At 47.4% G+C, this 19,025-nt stretch overlaps 1 protein-coding gene across 1 annotated transcript in view; it reads right to left on the bottom strand.

Moving 5' to 3' along the window:
- CACNA2D4 (calcium voltage-gated channel auxiliary subunit alpha2delta 4) overlaps positions 1 to 18,803 on the bottom strand; it is a 132,186-nt gene extending 113,383 nt beyond the window's left edge. The window contains exons 1-6 of the mRNA XM_076341412.1: positions 18,697 to 18,803; positions 13,169 to 13,250; positions 6,436 to 6,552; positions 4,878 to 4,937; positions 3,108 to 3,270; positions 759 to 890 (exon numbers count right to left, since the gene is read on the bottom strand). Coding sequence (XP_076197527.1) covers positions 759 to 890; positions 3,108 to 3,270; positions 4,878 to 4,937; positions 6,436 to 6,552; positions 13,169 to 13,250; positions 18,697 to 18,803 — 661 coding nt within the window. The remainder of the gene's footprint in view (positions 1 to 758; positions 891 to 3,107; positions 3,271 to 4,877; positions 4,938 to 6,435; positions 6,553 to 13,168; positions 13,251 to 18,696) is intronic.
- Between the last annotated feature and the right edge of the window lie 222 nt (positions 18,804 to 19,025).

Genomic DNA, 19,025 nt, shown 5'->3' on the forward strand with positions numbered 1-19,025 from the left:
CACTTTGATATCGTTCTCAACAGCATCTTTTTCTCCCCAAGGGTGGTTGAGAGCATAAAAAAGCAGCAGCAGTGACAGGGACATGTCCCAGATTCGCTGGTAAAGGCTCTGTTCACAGTCATCTCTGCTATAACACGTGACAGGTCACAGAACAAGGGCACGCAGCCATCTGACGAAGGGGCCACCAGGCCAAGCTACAGCTGCGGAGGATCTCATGGGTTCCTCCAAGCATGGGGCCCCCCTCTTGCGCCGTGACCTTATGTGCCGCTCGCAGCTGGCGAGTGGATAACAAGTCAGGCCGACCAGCTGCATCTGCCATGTGTGGCCTCAGAGATGGAGAGAAGCTGTGGCCACCATTAAAAAAAACACACAGGGGAGCAGGAGGCAGGGAGCCCTCCTGCAGCCTCTGCACCCCACCTGTGAGATTCACAGGTCCTGCCATGGTGTTTTGTGAGCTTTTTGGAGGGCAGCCTGCCCGAGGCACACCCCTGCAAGCAGACTCCTCTGGGGTTGCAAAGGCAACATGCCTGGGGGGCTGTTCCATGTAGGAAAAAGGGGTTTATGCCTGCTGTGGACACTATTCCTCCAGCCTAAGTGGCAGCAGCCCGTGCACTGAGTATTTTCCTCACTGCACCCTGCCCTTCACGGGGCCACACTGCCCCCAACCTTCCCAGATTGGGCTCTTCCATGGCACAGACCCTGTCCTGCAAGACTACTGCATTGCACTGAGAGAGAGAAGCCAATCTCTGCTCTTTTACCTGGGTAGAGCCTGAAGAATCCAGTGGAGCTGCCAAAGTACTGCCAGGTCAACGTGGGATCCCTTTCAAAGTTGTCCACAAAAACAGGATTCAAGGCTTCTGACATGTAAACGCCATTCAGGATGTCAGGGTCTGTGGGGGAAAGAATAGAAAAACGGAGAAAAAAAGTGTGCAAAAGAGGGGAGGACAGCCACCACCCCCGATGGAGGAGGGGGATGGGAACAAAGGCAACTCCAGGAGGAATGCAGCCTTGTCCAAAGCTTTGACATTGGGCAGGGAATTGGATGCATCATTCAAGTAAATCCTGGAGGGCAGGTCACCACTGGCCACTACAGGTGATCTCAGCTTGGTTATACGCTACTATCCCCATTTCTCCTTCCAGCCTTATCTGCCCTTGGGTGTTACATCTGGTTGGAAGAGCTCTTTGAGACACCCAGGAAAACCAGCACTGTGCTGAGCACAACTGGCACACCACACAGTCAGGACTCAGCTGCTACCTAAGAGGGGACGTGTGGCTATTGTAAGGCAACTGCCCGATGCACCACTAAGTGGAACAGCCTTTCTTCAAAGAGTGTTTAAATTTATGCTAGATGTAATTACCTAAGACAGAGGAGCTCTAGGATTTACATGCCATTTCTCTCTCTCTCTCTCCTCTTTTCCCCAACAATTCTTTCTTTTCTTCTTTGCCTGCCCTTTCTTTCACAAAGCCTGAGCTGTCCTCCCTTACCCCGATCTCATCAGAATCAATAGGAAGTTGCAGACTTGCAAGAACTCGTAAGAGGCAGAGTATATTTGGTGTCTGTGTTGACTCATTGCCTCAGGAGACCAAACAGAGCAGCAGCAATAGAAACAGGGAATTATAAGAAACTGGTCATTGTAGGATTAACTGTATTAATGTTGAAAGGGATGGGGCTTTGACCTACCACTTCCTGTTTAGTCACTTTACTAAAGGCAGTTTTGGTCAAAATAGGGGAAAAATTGAACTGTGACTCCCCAGTGATGAGGCCAAACTAACTCATGCAGGAAGGGAGCCAGAAGAGCTGTGGAAAGCCAGGCTTGTTGCTGTTTGCAAGAGAGGGAGTGAGTACTGCCAGGCACTGCTCCCAGGAGGAGCCCCAGGCATGGAAGCAGCCCTCCTCCTCCATCTCCTGCTCATCCTCCACCCACAGCCAGAGCAGCTGGATGGTTTGTGTCAAGCTGTACAGGCAAGAAATCAGCTAGCTGGGCAGTGCCTCTCTGCTGTCTCTGACAGCAGCCATTTGGCCACCTCTTTCTGTATGCTGCTGTAGGCAGCAGCCTGCTTTGTGTAGCTCTGCTGTACCTACCCACAGCCAGCTCTGCTGGTGGCTCTATTGTGAACAAGATTTTAGTGTCTGGGTCTGTCAGACCAGATGGAATTAATTTAAAATCATGGGAGAAATAAAACTCCCTCTATTGTCCCTCTAAATAACATAGCAGTTGTGAGCACAGTCACCAGCGCCTGCCCCGTCTGGTCCTGAAGGTTGTAAATGAGCTCCATCTATGAGAGAAGTAATGGTGCTTTTCTTTCTTGCCAAAATGTATGAAAGGGAAGGAGCCAGTTCAGGCAGCTTTGAATGTTGGCCAAAAAGAGCAGTAAACTTAGGACAATTGCAACTGGTGTCTCAGCCTGCAGATTTGGCAGTGTGCTGACCAGCCTGGAGATGGACCAGTTTCTGGTGTGTAGCTGGAGTGGTGTGAATGTGCAGGGGAAGAGGACACAGTCCAGGCGCAGATGAGGCCATGTGAGCCTCAGTGCCTCCCTGGGCTCCTGCAGCTGCCAGAGTGCCAGAGGTTTGCTGAGAATGGAAAATAGCCCAGAACAGTCCCAGCAGCAGTTGCAAATTACCCCCAGTCCCCTATGGATATGCTCACTGGGAGTTAAGAGTGTTCCCGTGAGGTGGGGGATTAGTGCCTCATAACACAAAGGTACTTGGGGGGTCTAAATTCTCAGCTGAAATCAATGAGATCCTTGACACCTAAAAACCTTGATAGATCTGACCCTTTGTACAGAGTAACAGTTGCCAATAAATTCACATCACAGTTTGTTTCACAGCATCTTTGGTTGGATAGATGAACCCTAGGAGACTATAATTCCTGCCTAAGATGGAACACTGTCCATCATTAGAGGTCTTCCAAAAGCAGATTATACCTAAGCCCTGTCACAGTGACAGACTACAGCACAGACACGACTGTGCCTTGGGACAGTACCTTTCCAGCCCTGTTTTCTTTTCTGTCAGTTGTCTTTTTCTATTCCCATTCTTTCTTTCAATATTATTACTGGTAGTTTCCACAGCAACCTACTAGTAGTGAGAAAGTAGAGGCCATTACCTTTGTTGTAGACGTTGGTGGGGAGCTGGATATCACTGTATGTTGTGTTCACCAGCAGGTTATTGAAATGCTCATTTGTCTCCAAAATGAATTCGTCTCCAAGCTCCACATAATTGTCATTTTCGTCCTTTTCATTAATCAGGAGAGAGTTGTAGTAATCAAACTGTTGACGAAGACAATGGAAAAGAGAAAGGCAACAAGAGAGTAAGACAATTACCAGTACTGCCTGAAAAAAACCCACCCTTTAAAACATAAAAAAGGGACATCTGGAGAATTCGGGCTTCAAATAGGATCAAGATGAGCAGCAAACAAGAGCCATTACCATTACCACCTGAAAAGTGTCAAGCTACCCAAATGATGGTTTCTGTCCAGTTTCTTGTTGTCAGGTGCCCACATGACTGAAAGCATGGTCATAACTGGCAGCAGAAGAGCCACCTGAGAGCAAAGGGACACAGTGGCAGGCTCCTGTGGTCCCTCAGAGGTATTTAAGTGACTAGCCAGAGAGGTGGAGTGTCTCACTGGGTCTGGCTCCCAGGTTTGCTACAGGGCATGCCGATGCTGACCTTACTTGCCCTGTGTCTACAGCTGTCATTTACTAGAGTTAACTCCTGATGTACATCCAGCCAGGATTATCCCCTCACTCTGTCACTCCAAGCAGCAGGCACTCATCAAGACCAAAGAATAGAGCAGAAGGTGCTCAAAGACAACGCAGTTTCCCCCCTGTGAAGGCCACTGGGAATTTAGCATCTACAGTCACTTTAGTATCTTCAGGACACTCTTCGCCCTTTGATAACAGGTGTTTTTAAGATGTTTTTGTTGACTTTATCTGAGGGTGGAGGTTATTTAAGGATTTATGTTCAAACACTAACAGTACTCAGGGGGTGCAAATTGTATGTGTGAATACCGAGTCCCGTACCCCAACTCACCCATGACCCTTACTGTGAATGCAGCTGACCCAACTAGCATGACTGTAATGTGATTCTTAAATAAAGAGGTAGGAGAGGTGAAATCGGTAGCTAGCTTGATTTCAAGAAGTGTTTTCATTCCCACCCTTTCCCAGCATGGAGAGGTGTACTTGCAGGGGTAGCCTGTACTTCTGCTAAGCACTCTGTGCTTGTACTGTGGACAGTGGACTTCCTTCATCAGTTTTCACTCCAGTTCCCTTCACCAGCAATAATCCCATAGCTTGGCTACAACAAACAGTTATTAACAGAAAGCCAATTATCCAAATTGCTTGGACAGCACTGAACTTTCACCTAATGGGAAGTCCTGACAAGTGGGTATCTGCAGAGTAGCAAAAAGATGGGAGCTGTTGAGAAAGATGGTGAGAAACTCATCTCTTTGGGATTAACCGTTTGCTGTGGGTATTTGTAAAAGCATCTTCCTCATTGCTCATACACACTCAATTTTTAGCTCATTTTCCAGTCAAGTAACCCACAAAGCGCCAGCTAATTTGCAATAATGTGTCACATAATGACAACGTTGGTGTGCAGTAAATGCAATGCCAATAACATCACGCAACCCAACATCTTCCCAAATCCTTCCCCTCCTGGAGCCAAAGGGACTAATCTCCTTGGTGTTACTAGGTTTGGGATCTGCCAAGGGAGTCTCTTACTCAAACTAGTTTCTAGGCAAGCTGAGTGTCCTGAAGACAAGGAAACTCCTAACCTGTCCAGGAACCTGAGGTGGCTGGGTGCTGCTAGGCCTGCCTTTTGGCTAGTCTCTCTGAGGATGTGTGTCGTATTTTGTCACTGACCAGGATAAACCTACCTCCAGTGAGGAGTTGTACTCATGGTTCAGATCTGCGGCTTCTGCTGCTTCCACCAACCTCTAATGCAAGCACACAGAAAGAAAGATGAGGGGGTGCTGTGGAAAGCCCTCCAGAAGCTCTTCCAGCTGCATCAGCCAATCACACAGTTAGTGGAAAGACACACGACTGCCTCATCCACCACGACATAGAATCACAGGGCTATAAACTTCCCTCTTTCCCTCCTTTTCTGCTGACCTGTCATTCTGTGCTGCAACTTTACAGCTTGGAAGGTATATTCACAGCTATTTATTGCCAAGTATATTCACACCTACTTACTCCAGAGTCCCTACTAAACCCCTGAGCAATCTTAGATATCACAGGACATATGCAAACAGAAACATGTCCATTTAGAGAAACAACAGCCAGAGATTTAATTTCATTTTCCGTGAACCCTTCCAAAAAGCCATGGGAAAGGCATTTCAGACCCAGCCTGATGTAAGTATCTCGTCAAAGGAAAAGGCCTTGTGGGAGTCTCAGTGTGGTATTGTTACTGAGACAAAGACCATGACTTGATTTCGTAAAAGGCTCAGCGATGCTGTGGCCATTTATAAGCTCTTACCATTTATGGAAGGCAATATAATGAACTAGTATTTTCCAATATGATGCTTCAGGGCACTAATTCTCAATTGGTACAGACTGGGAAGGAACACAGCTAAACATGTACATGTCACATGACATGTGACAGTCTCGGCGAAACTACTTTTTGCTCCTTCACAAAGGATAAGGCAATCCAAACATTGGAAAAGTCTGGCTATGAATTTAATGTTATGGGCCAAAGCTCTAGGTCTAAATATGCCCACATTTCACTTTGAGATTCAAATGATGTGTTTCTGGACGACTTTTCCACATTAGACACCTTAAACAGTCAAGGCTCTGTGACTACAGAAATATGCTTTTCATAGTGGGTAAATATAAGGGAATACGATAGATCCTTAGATGCAAGAAGTAAGAGGAGCCGTAATGATTACCTGCTCTGATCTCCAACACAGCAACAGCTAAAGACCTCTTGCCACCTCCACGCTTCCCCATATACGCAGCTTGAAATCCAAGCACCTTCCTTGCAGCTCATGTTCAGGGGCTGCAGGAATTTCCCCTGAGCCACACACAGAGCTGAAACAAGCTACCAGTCTTCAACGGCCCAGAGCATGTTATGCAGGGGTCAACTTTATTTTCACTTGTGAGAGGTTTTTTCTCTTTAAACAGCTATAGAATCAAACCTCTTTTCTCCTAAAAGAGTGTTCGTTCCCTCATATTTATTCCTAGACTTTGTTTTTATCTTATTTCCTACTTTGGGCTGAAGGAGAAGCCAGCATTCCCTTGTCTGAACGCCCACATCCTCCCACCAGTGTCTACTTAAAGCTCAGAGCAAGCCAGCTGCACCAGCAGGCATTTGGTTGGGCAAGGAAGTCCTCATGCAACCTCTGTGCCCACACACTCCTGGTACAGGCGGGAGGCCTGCATCTACTGCTCTGGGGCTGATGGGAGAGGACTTCCTTCCCATAGCCCCTGTGGTCATACCTCAACGGCTTCAACCTTCCTGTGGAGCATGCTTTCCATCTGCTCCGAGAACTTCTTCACCAGCTCCAAGCCATCCACCTCTTTGATCTTCAGAGTTGGCTCCACATCTTTGTACTTCTACCCAAGGGAAAGCAGAAAATCCTACTGAGTAGGAGGCTCATAAGGAGAGGGGTGAATCTGTTATTGTTAGCTGGGTTTTGTCTGTGGTGAAGAAAGATGTGTTGAAAGAACTGGTCTGATTTACCACCTTCTCCCATCTTTGCCTTTGCTCCCTTTTCACCCCATAATTTGGGCATGTGCAGATCACTGGCCATAACACGAAGCATTTTGACTAAGTAAAAGCAACTGATCTAATTGTGAGCTCGTGGCTGTTGAAAACAGCAATGTACCTAAAGCTATTGGTGCCTGAAAATAAGGGAGAGAAGCAGAAGGCCGGCTTTTGAAAACCTAAAATACACATTGTGCTTACATCCATAATAGCATTTATATGCATCACATACCTGAAATTTACTTAAGACAAAGGGATGGGCAGGGGAACGGAGCTGTACACTGTCATTATGTTGCCTCCTATGTCATATGTGCTCTGGGGCACTGGTGGGAGAGATGTCATGCTAGTGCACGTCCTCTCCTCCCACAGCACCACCATATCTGTAGGGTAACTTGTCAGGTCTGCAGCAAGAAGGGTCTGCTCAGTGCTTAGGTGGGAAACTGCCAAGGAAAGGTCAGCAAGACAGTTATGATGCTCCTTATTCAGCACGCATGAGCATGCCTTGGGCCAAGAGCAGCGCAGAGGCGATTCCCGGAAACCAGGAATTACGAGCATGGGTACTTAGTGCTGCCTCCGCTGGGAGAGGTGTTGTAACGAGGAGGATCTGGGTCTGACAGCTTTAGAGATAACCAGTTTCTTCTGGCCATGTTTCATATAATCTAGGCATTAAAAACCTGAAAGTACTCCCAAACTGGGTAGCTGTAATCTGCCTCCCTAAATCTGCCCTTTCAAGACTGGATACAATGGCCTTTATTTCTCCTTTTCAGAAAAAATCCCAAAGCTAACAGAGATAGGCAGAAAGAAGGAGTAAAAAAAACATGCAAAAGGACACAATATGACTAACCTATTTCAGAAAAGACAAAGCCTTATCTCCCCAGCAATGAGAGTGTTTTGTGGAAGTGCGAAGGCAACAGATAGATTTAATTTTCTTGGTCACTCATCATAATTTCTCTCTGCAGTGTATACACATCCTCTCCATCTTCATGTTGCATTAGCACCATAGCAGCAATCTCAGCCAGGGCTGGACTTCTTGCGCTGGTACAAAATGAGGTGGTGAAAAGGGTAAGGGGATGGCAGGGACTTTAATGGCACTTTTGAATTAGAAGAAAGTAGGGGGGGGAAGGGGGGAGGAAGGACTTTGTATGTCTTTAGGGTGAGCAAGTGGAGCTCCTTTTGTTCAAGAAGCTCATTGACCGTCCAGGAGGTTGGCTGAGCACAGGCGGAGTAAGAAATGCCTTGAGGATGGGGCAGGCTGAGGAGGTCAGACAGAAATAGCAGCAGCATCCAGCCTGCAGCAGGCATGGCGGGGAGGCTGCTCGCTCTGCCTGGTGTGATTAACAGCAAGGGTTTTACTGGATTAAAAACACCAGGCCTCGCATCCCCTCTGCTGTGGCTGGGTAGCTGGGACGGGTGGGGGAAGGAGGAGGTCAGGCTGAGCACGAAGGTTAGCGTAACCATGCTGCCGAAAGAGGTATGTGCAACCACAACCCCCCCGACTGAGGTCCCTGGCTGCTGACGAGACCGCAGCACGCATCCCAGCTGGTGCCTGTCCCATTTAGCTCCATGTCATGGTTTCGTCAGGAGGGAAGTGATCTCTGCCAGGCTAGGCTTTAATCAGGCCCTCCTCGGGGGGAGGAGGGTAATCTCTCCTGGGAAAGCTAGCGAAGGGGGGGACCACACCAGCACAGGCAAGCACGCGCTTTACAAAGTGACCTGCCATCGGTTACCTTGGGTCATATCTTGAATTAAAAAGAACAGGGCTCTTTACCTCTCAATTGTTTTTTAAAGTGCTTTTGACACATTGACAAGCCAGAGCTGGGAAGACAAAAAAAAAAATCAAACCAGAAAACTTTCTGTAAAGATTCAGATGGCTGCAAGGAATACACCAGGTTTGAGCTCAGATTCCCTTTAAGCTTTTTCCCTACAAATGATCCAGCAAACCATTTTGTATCTGTATTCCTGCCACTAAAATCTCCTACTATTAATGAATATTCACTGCAAGAGTTCCCAAAGGTAGGCAACAGAGTAGTACCTGTGATTTCAGTACTGTTACCAGGCACCATGGCTGAAAGTACACAGCAAATGTCAACACAGGTGCTTGCAGCCAACCAAGATTAACCTGCACAACCTGAGTTTAGGGTTCAGGTTATCAGATCATTATAATTTACAGAACAGGAATCAGCTACAGGCTTGGGAGAACTGTCTGAAAGGATCTGACATTGAAAAGGGGGCAAAAAGTTAACTCTGATCTAACAGAAAATCTTTTCATATTCATCTAGTATTTAGTATTCCCTTAAAACAGCAGGAGCAATTCATTAAGATTCCACAGTGATGGGGGTGGTGATTTAGAAGTAGAAGATCCAGGATTCAGTATCCTAAGTTTTATCTGTGAACAAAGATATGTCACCAAATATATTTTCTTGTTCCCACCTCCATGAAATTTAGCCCATTGAAGTACACAGTGTTGCATTACTCACTGCTAGTGAAACTATATTAAGAGTGTGAAAGACATTCCTTTCATCTTCACCCAGGAAAATATCTTGACTGAACTTTAATTTGTCTGTTCTTTGCCATGTAGTTATTTGTAGTGCTTTCTAGTAATTACATAGCTGGAGTCAAGCCCTGCTCTCAGCCCTATCCACCGGGGAAGGCAATCTGCACCTCGGCTACAGAAGGAAGCAGGAGGTAGTTCTCAGAAACGCTTATAATGCATCGTTAACGTAGAAGAAAAATTAAGTTTTGGGTCTGCTGAAGCTGATGGTGTTTTATGACTCAGAGGCAAGCCCTGAGAAGTACAGAACCACCATGGTGTCCTCCCGGCCTGGCTGCAGTCGGTGGCCTCAGGCCTTTGGTCACTGCCCGGCCAACTGCAGCAGCAGGACTGTGGCAAACAGACCTAACAAGCCACAGCTTCAAGCTTTCTGTTCCTTAGCTCTGGGAGATACTACTGCCCTCCTCCTACTAAGCCTTTCACTTTGCCTCTTTGCTCCAGCTGTATTGCCCTCAGCTGTCCTAGACCCTGGCCAGCATTTTAATACAGATCCATCATCTCTGAGCCAGGCTGATATGCCAGACACAAGTGCGCAAGCTTATCTTAACCTCCACGGCATAATGGTCAAGAGAATACAATGAATGCTTCAGCCATCAAACTAAAGCCACTCTTCAGCTTTTGCTACCTCTGTGAGGTTTAATTTGATGATATCTTGACTGCTTGGGACTTTCTCAAAGCTCTCTGATCCAGGGTGGGAACCTGCCTTTGTGGATTCAAGAGATGTCTACTGGTTCACCAGCTCTCTGGGAACAATAAAGCAAAAGGAAATTTATGCTAAATATTAAAGAGAAAGTTTACATGCAAAACATTCAGTAACTGAAAAGTTGTCGCTCTCAAAGCAACAATAAGCAGTTACTTCAAGCCTATTAGGCACAAGGGAGACATGAAGTCAAATTTGAAAGGTGCTGTTATCTACCAGTTTGTATTTCCCCAAAGGCAAAATGCCCATTGACTTAAGCACCAAGGAAAAAATTGTCTGGGCCTCTACGCTGTGCTCCCCACCCTTCTGCTGGGCTGCAAATACTCATGCACACAGAGAAATATTTCATGTGAAAAAGAGGCAATGGCCCCAAAAGAGAAAGGTGCCTGGGCAGCACATGTGTTTGGATTTCCAGACTTGGTACGCTTGGCTTCCCAGGCCTGACTTGCCCACAATCTGGACCAGTGCGATGATCTACATAAAGCCATTAGGAGTCTGTCAAGGTACATCTCATGGGGCATGAAAATGTTGCCTATTAGTAAAAGATTTGTCTGCGTCCTCCTGAAGCTGTCCTTCTGCAGCACTCTAAGTGTCAGTGATGCAGAGGGAGACCTCCAGGATGGTCCCCGCTTTGAGATGCTGATTTTTGAGAAGGTGTCTGACCGAGTGCTTGCTAAAGAAAGGGAGGCTGAGAGAAGGACTGAAGAAGTGGGTGCTGGCTGGTCCTCCCCTATTCCCTGGTCCCAGGGAAATAAGGGGACATGAAAGAGCTCAAGGAGTGGGACTTGAGGAGTGAAAGGTAAACCTGAGCTGTTTAAACTGCTTAAGTAAAGTTAGGGCAGGGCAGGACATGCATTTAGGAGATGACTCTTTGCTGAAGCGTTAACAGAGCAAGGCTGGATCAAGCTCATCTGTACTCCCTGCTGGAAGTGGTGACAGTGACTCACTGAAGAACATTTTCCCTCTGAGTCACGGGTGACATTGTGTCCCGCTCAAGGGTGTCCAGAGACTGTGCAAAGCACAGTTGGTCTGTGCTGCATCCAGGCCCCAACATGTGCAAGAGCAAACCAGACACCTTCCCCTCTCCAAGAACAAAACCATGTGGATGTGGACTGGAGCAGGCAAGTGTGATTATTTTATAAGGCTGTCAGACCACCAGGGAAATATAGCTCTACCTTGACATGAATGCTAGATTGGATTTGGTTACATTCAGATTTCTTTTTCATTAGAAATAAGTTTTCTTTGCTTCCAGTGAATTACACCAAAAGCTGATAAAGTTACGAGTTTTTGTTCATGATCTGGTTTCCATGACTGTCATTTTTAGTGGTACTATAGGTAGCATCTACAGGTCTCATAACCGCTACGCCAAAGAGATCAAGATCCCAAGAGTCAAAACACACAGCGTGGACAGAGGGAGGTGAAATGACCTGGTGCAACATCTCCAGAGGGCCAACACAGCACAGCTATCTTGATACCCACCTCAGTGCCACATTTGCCATCCTTGGCCTCCACTGTTAACTTTTGCAACACTGGTATTTTCAAGCTAAGCCCCGTTCTGCTTAGTCCCACTGATTTTTGGACCTTAAGGAATGTGAACCCTCTTAATCTGTTAGTAGAAGTAGCCACAGAAGCATCACAAGTTGGCTGTGTTGAAGCAATAAGGAGAAGACATAATGGCTGCAGTATTTCTTCACACAACAAGGTGACACCCTTAGCATCTTCCAGAAAAAGCTGGTATCTGCAGACTTTCTGTTGGACAGCAAATACCTATACAGCATCAGACACAGATACCTGACTATCAGATAACCCCAATCTGTATTTCCTGCCCACTGGAGCTCCAGCACCCACCAGAGATGCTGTAGCATGTCACTTTGCCTCTGGCACTACCGTTTGGGGACCCCATAGAAGAATAGGCAATGCAGAAACATCATCAAAACTGCTAAAAGCCAAACTTTTGCCTGCATTGATATCACACCACAGCTGCCTCACGATGAGGGCATGAAATACCTATACCAGTGCTGACAACTTCTTATTGCATGGTGGCACATTCCTCCCAAGAAGAGCTGATGGTCAGTACAGACCTTTGTGATGGATGCTGAAGGCCTTTCTTGGCCAAACCTAGCAAAGGTGATGCTGCAGGAGATGCTCCCTCCAGACAGAAAGCAGCACTGTGGGGATAGGGAAAGCGAGGGCAAGGCACGTCAAATGATATCCAGATCCCTTTTTGCACTGGGATGCGGGTGTTATTACTAGTCAGAAGCGAGAAATCAGACACCTAAAAGGCCTAAGAGGCAATGTATGGCTTGTGTGGAAGAGAAGAATCAGAGAAAGAGTAAAGAAAAGGAACTGGACAGCCACATGAAGTGGAGAGGGGACTGCATCCCCCTTAGCAGCCACCAGGCCCCCCTGAGCAGCACTTGGGAGGTGCAGATCTGTACAGCCCTGCTGCTGCAGTGCAGAGTTCACCAAGCCTGAAAGAGGACCAGCCATTCACGCCTGACTTCAGGAATCAAAGGTAACAGGGCAACTTCTCTACGGCTGCAAATGGGAACATTTATTTAAAGCCCCTGGAGCTACACCTTTTAATGCCAGCAGAGTTTAGTGCAGCGTCACGTGTTGTTCGGTGACCAAGCCAGGCATGAAGGAGGCAGAGCTCTGCACCTCTGGAAGATCTCGGCTTCCAGGGCACCTGCCTCAGAGACCCTGTCCAAAGCAGAGTTTTAAAGGCACAATTCAAAGAATTGATGAGTGACTGGAGGAAGACAGATGAGGAAGCAGAAATAGACAAGAGTGCCAGCTGGAGAGCTGCAGGAGGGGACGATGGGGTGACGATAAGCAGGTGAGTGATGAGCGGAAGGAGAGGGACTGATACGCGTTTAGGAAGGGAGGAGTGAAGAGTCAGCATGGAAGGGCATGAAATCAGAGGGGAAACTTGATGAGTACTGTTAAAAAGTATTTTTAAAAAATGGGACAATTTAGGTGGCATTTGGCCATGGCTAACGAAAGCAGGAAAGGCATTAGATGGATCCCCCTCTCCAGTTCATGGAGAATGGCCACAGGGCATTACTCTGTGCTTATGGATATGAACCTGCACGGTTTTGAAAGTTAGCTGGAGACCTGTGTGTTTTGCTTTCTTCCACCCCAGGGGGAAACCTTGGAGGGCTACATGGGGAGATGATGCAAAGCCAAGGGAACCCTCGCAGCTTTTGCCTACCTTCTGCAACAGGAGAGAGCCTGAATACTTAGTCACAATGGAATACAGCTCCCCACCAAAGGCATCTGCCCAAGACTTCACCCTAAAAAGAGGAAAAAAAAAAAAAAGGAAAATCAGTGTTAATAATTCAAAGTCAGCAGAACTGCTTACTTCTTCAGACAGGGAAAACGCCATCTTCATGAGTATGAACCCCCCCCCCCCCCCCCATATTTCTTTAAGCCACTATAGTGACAATGACAATGCTTTCTCCCGAAATTGGTAGCCAGACAAGCAGTAAGGCAGGAGGCAAGCACTGCTCTTGGACATTCTGCCCAGGACACCACTCAGCAAGGAGAAACATTGAGTCTGGTGGTCTTGGTCACTACGTTTTGACTCACAGTGGAATTTGCCTCGCCTAACTTTAGAGGTGCGAAAGTTGTACATTTGGTCTTAGATATCATCTGGTTTCCTCTATTGTTAGTAAAGTGAAATAAATAGCTCTGCAGACACCCATTTGTCTTCACTGATTGCAGACGGAGCCTGGGGTGAAGGGCTAGACACCTAATGTCAAGACCGCTGAAGAGAAATAACTGTCAGAACTAGAAAGAAGTTGTCAAGATTCACCCCTTGGATTCAGTTCTTAGAGCTGCATGGGGCAGAGACTAACGAGCCAGATGAATTCACTGCTCTCAGTGGAGATACTATGGCTTGATAATGCCAGAGTAGATTATGCACCTCATCATTGTAAAACAGTACTCGCATTTGTGCCACCCTGTAAATAATTGATGATAGCAATACCACATGGAGAACATAAGGATGTTGAAGAGCAGCCTGAACACTGAGCCATCCAAATCAAAATAGATGGTTCTTGTAATTGACAGAGCACTTCATCAGAAATCTGTTATGTGATTCACATTAGGCAGCTCCACCTACATGCAGTTCCTTCAAAGATTCACTTAGGAGAGATTTATTTAATGGAATAAATGGCCTTCTCTACTTACCAGAATACACTACTTATTTATGGGGTGCAGAGTCTTACTTATGGCTTCCAGTAGATTTCTTCCAGTCCTAAGCAGACTTGAACCTTTAACCTGATTTCCCAATGAATTGCACCACTTTCGTGGCAGAATAATACACCAACACAGAGATGAGCTCCTGGAGTTAAGCCAGCATAGCAATGGTGGAATAATCACAACAGCTAACATTAGCCTAGGAAAGCCTGTTTAGGCTCCCCTCTTGCAAACAGAGACAGATAGGCAGCTACGAGGGATGATTTGGAGCATACATAAGGCTTCTGCTCTGAGCCGCACCTCTCTCCACTACCTATAAAAAGAGTATAATGAGAGAGTGGGTGCCTTTTTTAATCATTCCTTAATTGGCAATGAGGTGTTCATTTCTAATCACTGAGTGTGATCTAGCACCAGCTGAAGGCAATAAGAACAAGGCTGCTTCTTTTTTTCCCTTTTTTTTTTTTTTATATCGTGCTCCACATCTTGTTTTGACAGCCAGAGCTTTTATCTCTTCATTTCATTCTTAGAGAAAAAAAGAATACGGGTATTTGCTAGGAGACCAGGATTTATTGCCCCATATCAGAGTTATTCTAGCAAGCCTAGAATAAAAGAGGAAACCAGAAACAGGGACTCCATGGGATGCTTTCCTGTTTGTTGTAGTGACTAACACATTCTCTGAGGTATGAGGATCTCTGAATCAACAATTAACTCAATGCCCATCTGCTGCTGCTGGTTTTATAACTTTTATGTATGAGATGTTTTGTGCTGATATTAACTAATATTCTCCAGTCTCCTCACCTTTTACTGTAGAAAGAGAGGACCTAAACATGAAGTTTGGGATGATAGTAATTTTAGCAGGGAAGTTTATTTTTACCCCATTTTCCTCCCCAAAAAATGAGGTGCACTTGATCCTCGTCTTTCTGTTTTGTGTCGTGTCTGTGGCCATGCGTGTGCCCCTATTCCTTCCCGCCCTCATCATTTTTCAACCCAGCAGGGTGGAAGAGTCTGTGATATCAATTTCTGACTAGTGGGTGCGGTTGGGCAGCTTCAGCAGAAAGATGCTATTATTGAGGCAAAAGGTCTGCAATATGAGCTTAGCAACCGTCAGTCAGCAGAAAGGCCAGCCACAGACACAGTTTCATAGAACACCCATAGAACACTGCTGCTCATTTGTGAAGTCCTGAAGTCCACCATGACTCGGGATTCTCCGCTTTCATAAAAACAGGAAAATGGAAGGTCTCTTTTTAGCCTTTGAGGATGTAGCAAGAGAAGCCTAAATATATGAACCTTGAAACTTCCAGTAACAGCAGAACTTGAGGATAAAAAGGTCGGGATATGTGTAATTTCACGATTTCTACATGGGTGCCCTAGGTGTCACGCTTAGCCGGGGAGGGCTTTCCCAGCCCGCCCAAGGCAGCAGCCCCACAGCTGCTTCTGAGCCACCGCTCCGGCTTGGGGGCTGATATTTCTGCTGATCTCAAAGCAGCTCTCCGAGGCACCACACTGCAAAACCCACTCACCCTGGGAGAGGCAAAGGGTGTGAGGAGGAGGAGAGGAGGAAGGAGGCGCAAAGGCAGGGGGGAGCAGAGAGAGGGCCAGAGACCGGCAGCTTTGGAGGGCTGGTTGGAAAGTCAGGGGCCACAGAGGAATGAGAGGGCACAAAGGTCCTGAAGCCCTGTGTGACAGGGCTGAAGAGTGGGTAATTAAAAACATATGGTGGCATTTCATGGAAGTTGAAAAGGAGGCAAGTCAAGAGGCAGAAATACGCTGGCATTTACATATTTAAAAGACAATTATTTGCCAGGTAAGGGAGTGACCTTAGAGTACTGGGAAATTAAGGGCAGCCTGCTGAATTTAAATAGGTTTCTTTATTTTTTTCATAAACAAGTGAGAGAAAAGGTCAGTCTAAAATTCATCAGGTTGCAGAGAAATTTCATCTAAGGCTGCTGGCTCTGTGAACTCAGGAGCACATGTATAGAGGCGGTAGGGGCAGCCTGAAGAGGCCATACCAGTTGATCTTCACCTCTCCCACCAGCATTTCATGATGTTTCCAGTACCCCAAGAAGCAAAGGCTGAGCAGCCAGCCCCAAATCCTCACCATCCTCACAGCTGCAAGCACTCCTGCCCATGCCATGGCCAGCTGACAAGCAAAGCGGTGGCCAGGAGAAAAGAAGAGGTGGTGTCTGTGCTGAACCTGCACCCCAGACACATCGCTAGTAATTGACTGAGCAGATTTTTTGCACTGCTGGAGTTAAGGCTGAGTGAGCTTTGCAAAGATGTGACTAAGTTGGCGACGATCTGAGCGCGGTGCCGCAAAGCCAGGCACGACTTGGGGAGCAGCACAGGCCGACTTAGCCTTGTGTCACTTAACTGTGATTGAACCCAGCTGGTGTTTAAAAGCCTCTGGTTTTGTGTCCCCAAAATGTCCCTGTGTAGTCTATGGAGCATGTCCATTTCCTGCTGATTACTCCCTTTGGTCCTCTGGCCAATGTGTTCTTCTACTGAAATTTCATTCGAAAAGGGCAACTTTTGTGTTTTAGTTGAATTCATGAGTGGATTTGAAACACCAGGGATTAATTCAGCTGTTGGTCTGGTTTTGGTACCAGGGGAGAAAAGGTCTTTTTCTATTGTTTATTCTTTATTCTTGTACATGAATAAGTTCCAAATTGTGCAAAGAAGTGACATAACTCTTTTCTCAATAGTAAAGGGCTATCCCATTATAACCAAACACATCAGAAAAGCATTTGGTCAGAGATTGCCTGCCTGTAATCCCTGCACTCGTATTCAGTGGTGAAAACAGCAGAAAGGACGGGCTGGCTTCTTAATGCCAAAAGGCATTGAAAATCTCCAGATTTCAAGGCCAAAAGGTATTTCCATGTAATATTTACCCCGGGCACGGAAAGTTGATTTTTATTTTGCACGGTTTGAAATTATCAGAAGTTGGATTTTATTCTGCATAACCTCTGCGTCCTTTTTGTGAAACCCAAGTCAGAAGCTCTTTGCTGAGGAAGGGCTTGATAGTGCAGCCAAGAATAATAAATTGGTGGCAAAGTTTCCTGAGACCTCTTCAGATAAAGTCAGCACAACTCTTGGTAGTCATGTGGGCTGTATTGGCGAGCACATCTGCAAGGGTCTTATTGGCAATTTTTGAATATAAAACATTTTCTCAATTTCAGGAAAGGGCTTGAGCTGACTTTGGTCGGTTTATCTTATCGGACATATCTCCTCCTGAAACTGGATGGCAGTGTGGTCTCCTCTCCAGACCAACCCGCTGTCCTGCACAGACAGACCTATCCCAGCTCCAGAGAAGCTGCCCCACAACAACTTTTACCAACCGAGGTGCTGACATTTTTAATCCTTAAAGGATTTAACTTGCCTAAATCAGCTTAACAAGGTGAAGTTTTTATAAACTGGTTTTGCTGAGAGCTGTTAGCCTCCTGGCGGGCTGCCGGGGCAGGCTGCATTGCTGGTGGGGAGCTTTCCAGCAGCGACCGTGCCGGAGGAGCCGCTCGTGCACACCAACACGCACGCGGGGGTGGGTGCCCTGCAAACCCACATCCAAAAGGGTGCATCAGGATTCCCTGCTTGTGCACTAGCACCCGGACCCAAATGCAGCGCATGCACAAAACGTGGCTGTTTATGCTTTGTATTGCAGCTCAACTTTTCATTCCTATGCTCCAGAGCTCTGGGAAGGACTATTACACCCTTTGTACTAAGGTGGAGCAGGGACAAGCAAGAAAAGGTGCCGTGGCCTCTTTCCTCTATTTAGCCTCCCCCCACTAACATCCCCTGACATCTGCACACATGAATAAACATGTGTGTGTGTATTACCCAGGCTCTGTATGTGTGCACGAAGGCTTTTTTTCAGCTGTCAATGTACCAGACCAGCGCAAGGGATCAGAGCTTCGGAGCTGCAAACCTTGCACTGCACGATCTGGATCTTGCATGTGTTGAAGAGATGTGTCTTTGCTCAAACACCCCGTGTGTATGCCTCCCATGCCTAGATCCTGACCAGTGCTCTGCATCCCCGGGGTGTCCCCGGCAGGCTGTAAACCAGCAGTGTCTGCTGGAACCGCTCTGCTAAACTGGGGAGCTTCTAAACTGGGGATGCGGATGTCTACCTCCATGGCTGAATCTCCACAAGCTGCACCAGCGGTGGGGTTTTACGAATGTGTCTTTAAACTGGTTTTGCCTTCTGCTGCCCAGTGCTTTAAGCAGAGCATTAATAGATGTCAAAGTGCTTAACTAAAGCAGATGAGTATCATTGCTCTGCTTGACGAACGGGGAAAATGAGGCATTGCATCTGCGCTAGACCTGGGAACTGAATTTGTGGCTCCCGTGCCCATGTCCTCTCCCAGAAGCCATCGCCACTATTGTAAGGAAACACCACCCCCCCTGCAGCGACATGCTCTGCCGGAGGAGCCTGCACCCACAGTGCCTGCCACCGCCGGGAAGGTATTCCCACCCGCCTGCCCGTGCCCACGGCATTGCCCACTCCATGCCAGAAATGCCCCACACCAGAGAGAGGGAAACACTTACGTCTCCAGTGGGATCTTTGTCTGGGCCCTGGCGGAGGGCAGGAGGCAGAAGAGCCAGAGCATCATCCATGGGACGGCCCAGGGCCCCATCCTCCACGCGCCAACCATCAGCAAGGGGACCGGCCGGCAGGATGTGGGGGCTCCCCACCCTTCTTGCTGCCCCGGGGGGGGTCCCACACAGCCCCTGCCATGCTGTCGGGCTGGGTGCCCTGCCGCTCTGGGGCCGAGCCCCGGGGTGACCCCGGCTGCCTCCGCCCCAGGGATGTCGCTCCTGCTGCTGGGCGCCGTCAGGGGTCTCTGGTGCCGGGCAGGCGGCCAAAAACCCGATGG

The sequence above is a fragment of the Aptenodytes patagonicus genome, chromosome 1, assembly GCF_965638725.1.
Source record: "Aptenodytes patagonicus chromosome 1, bAptPat1.pri.cur, whole genome shotgun sequence".
Lineage (NCBI taxonomy): Eukaryota > Metazoa > Chordata > Aves > Sphenisciformes > Spheniscidae > Aptenodytes > Aptenodytes patagonicus.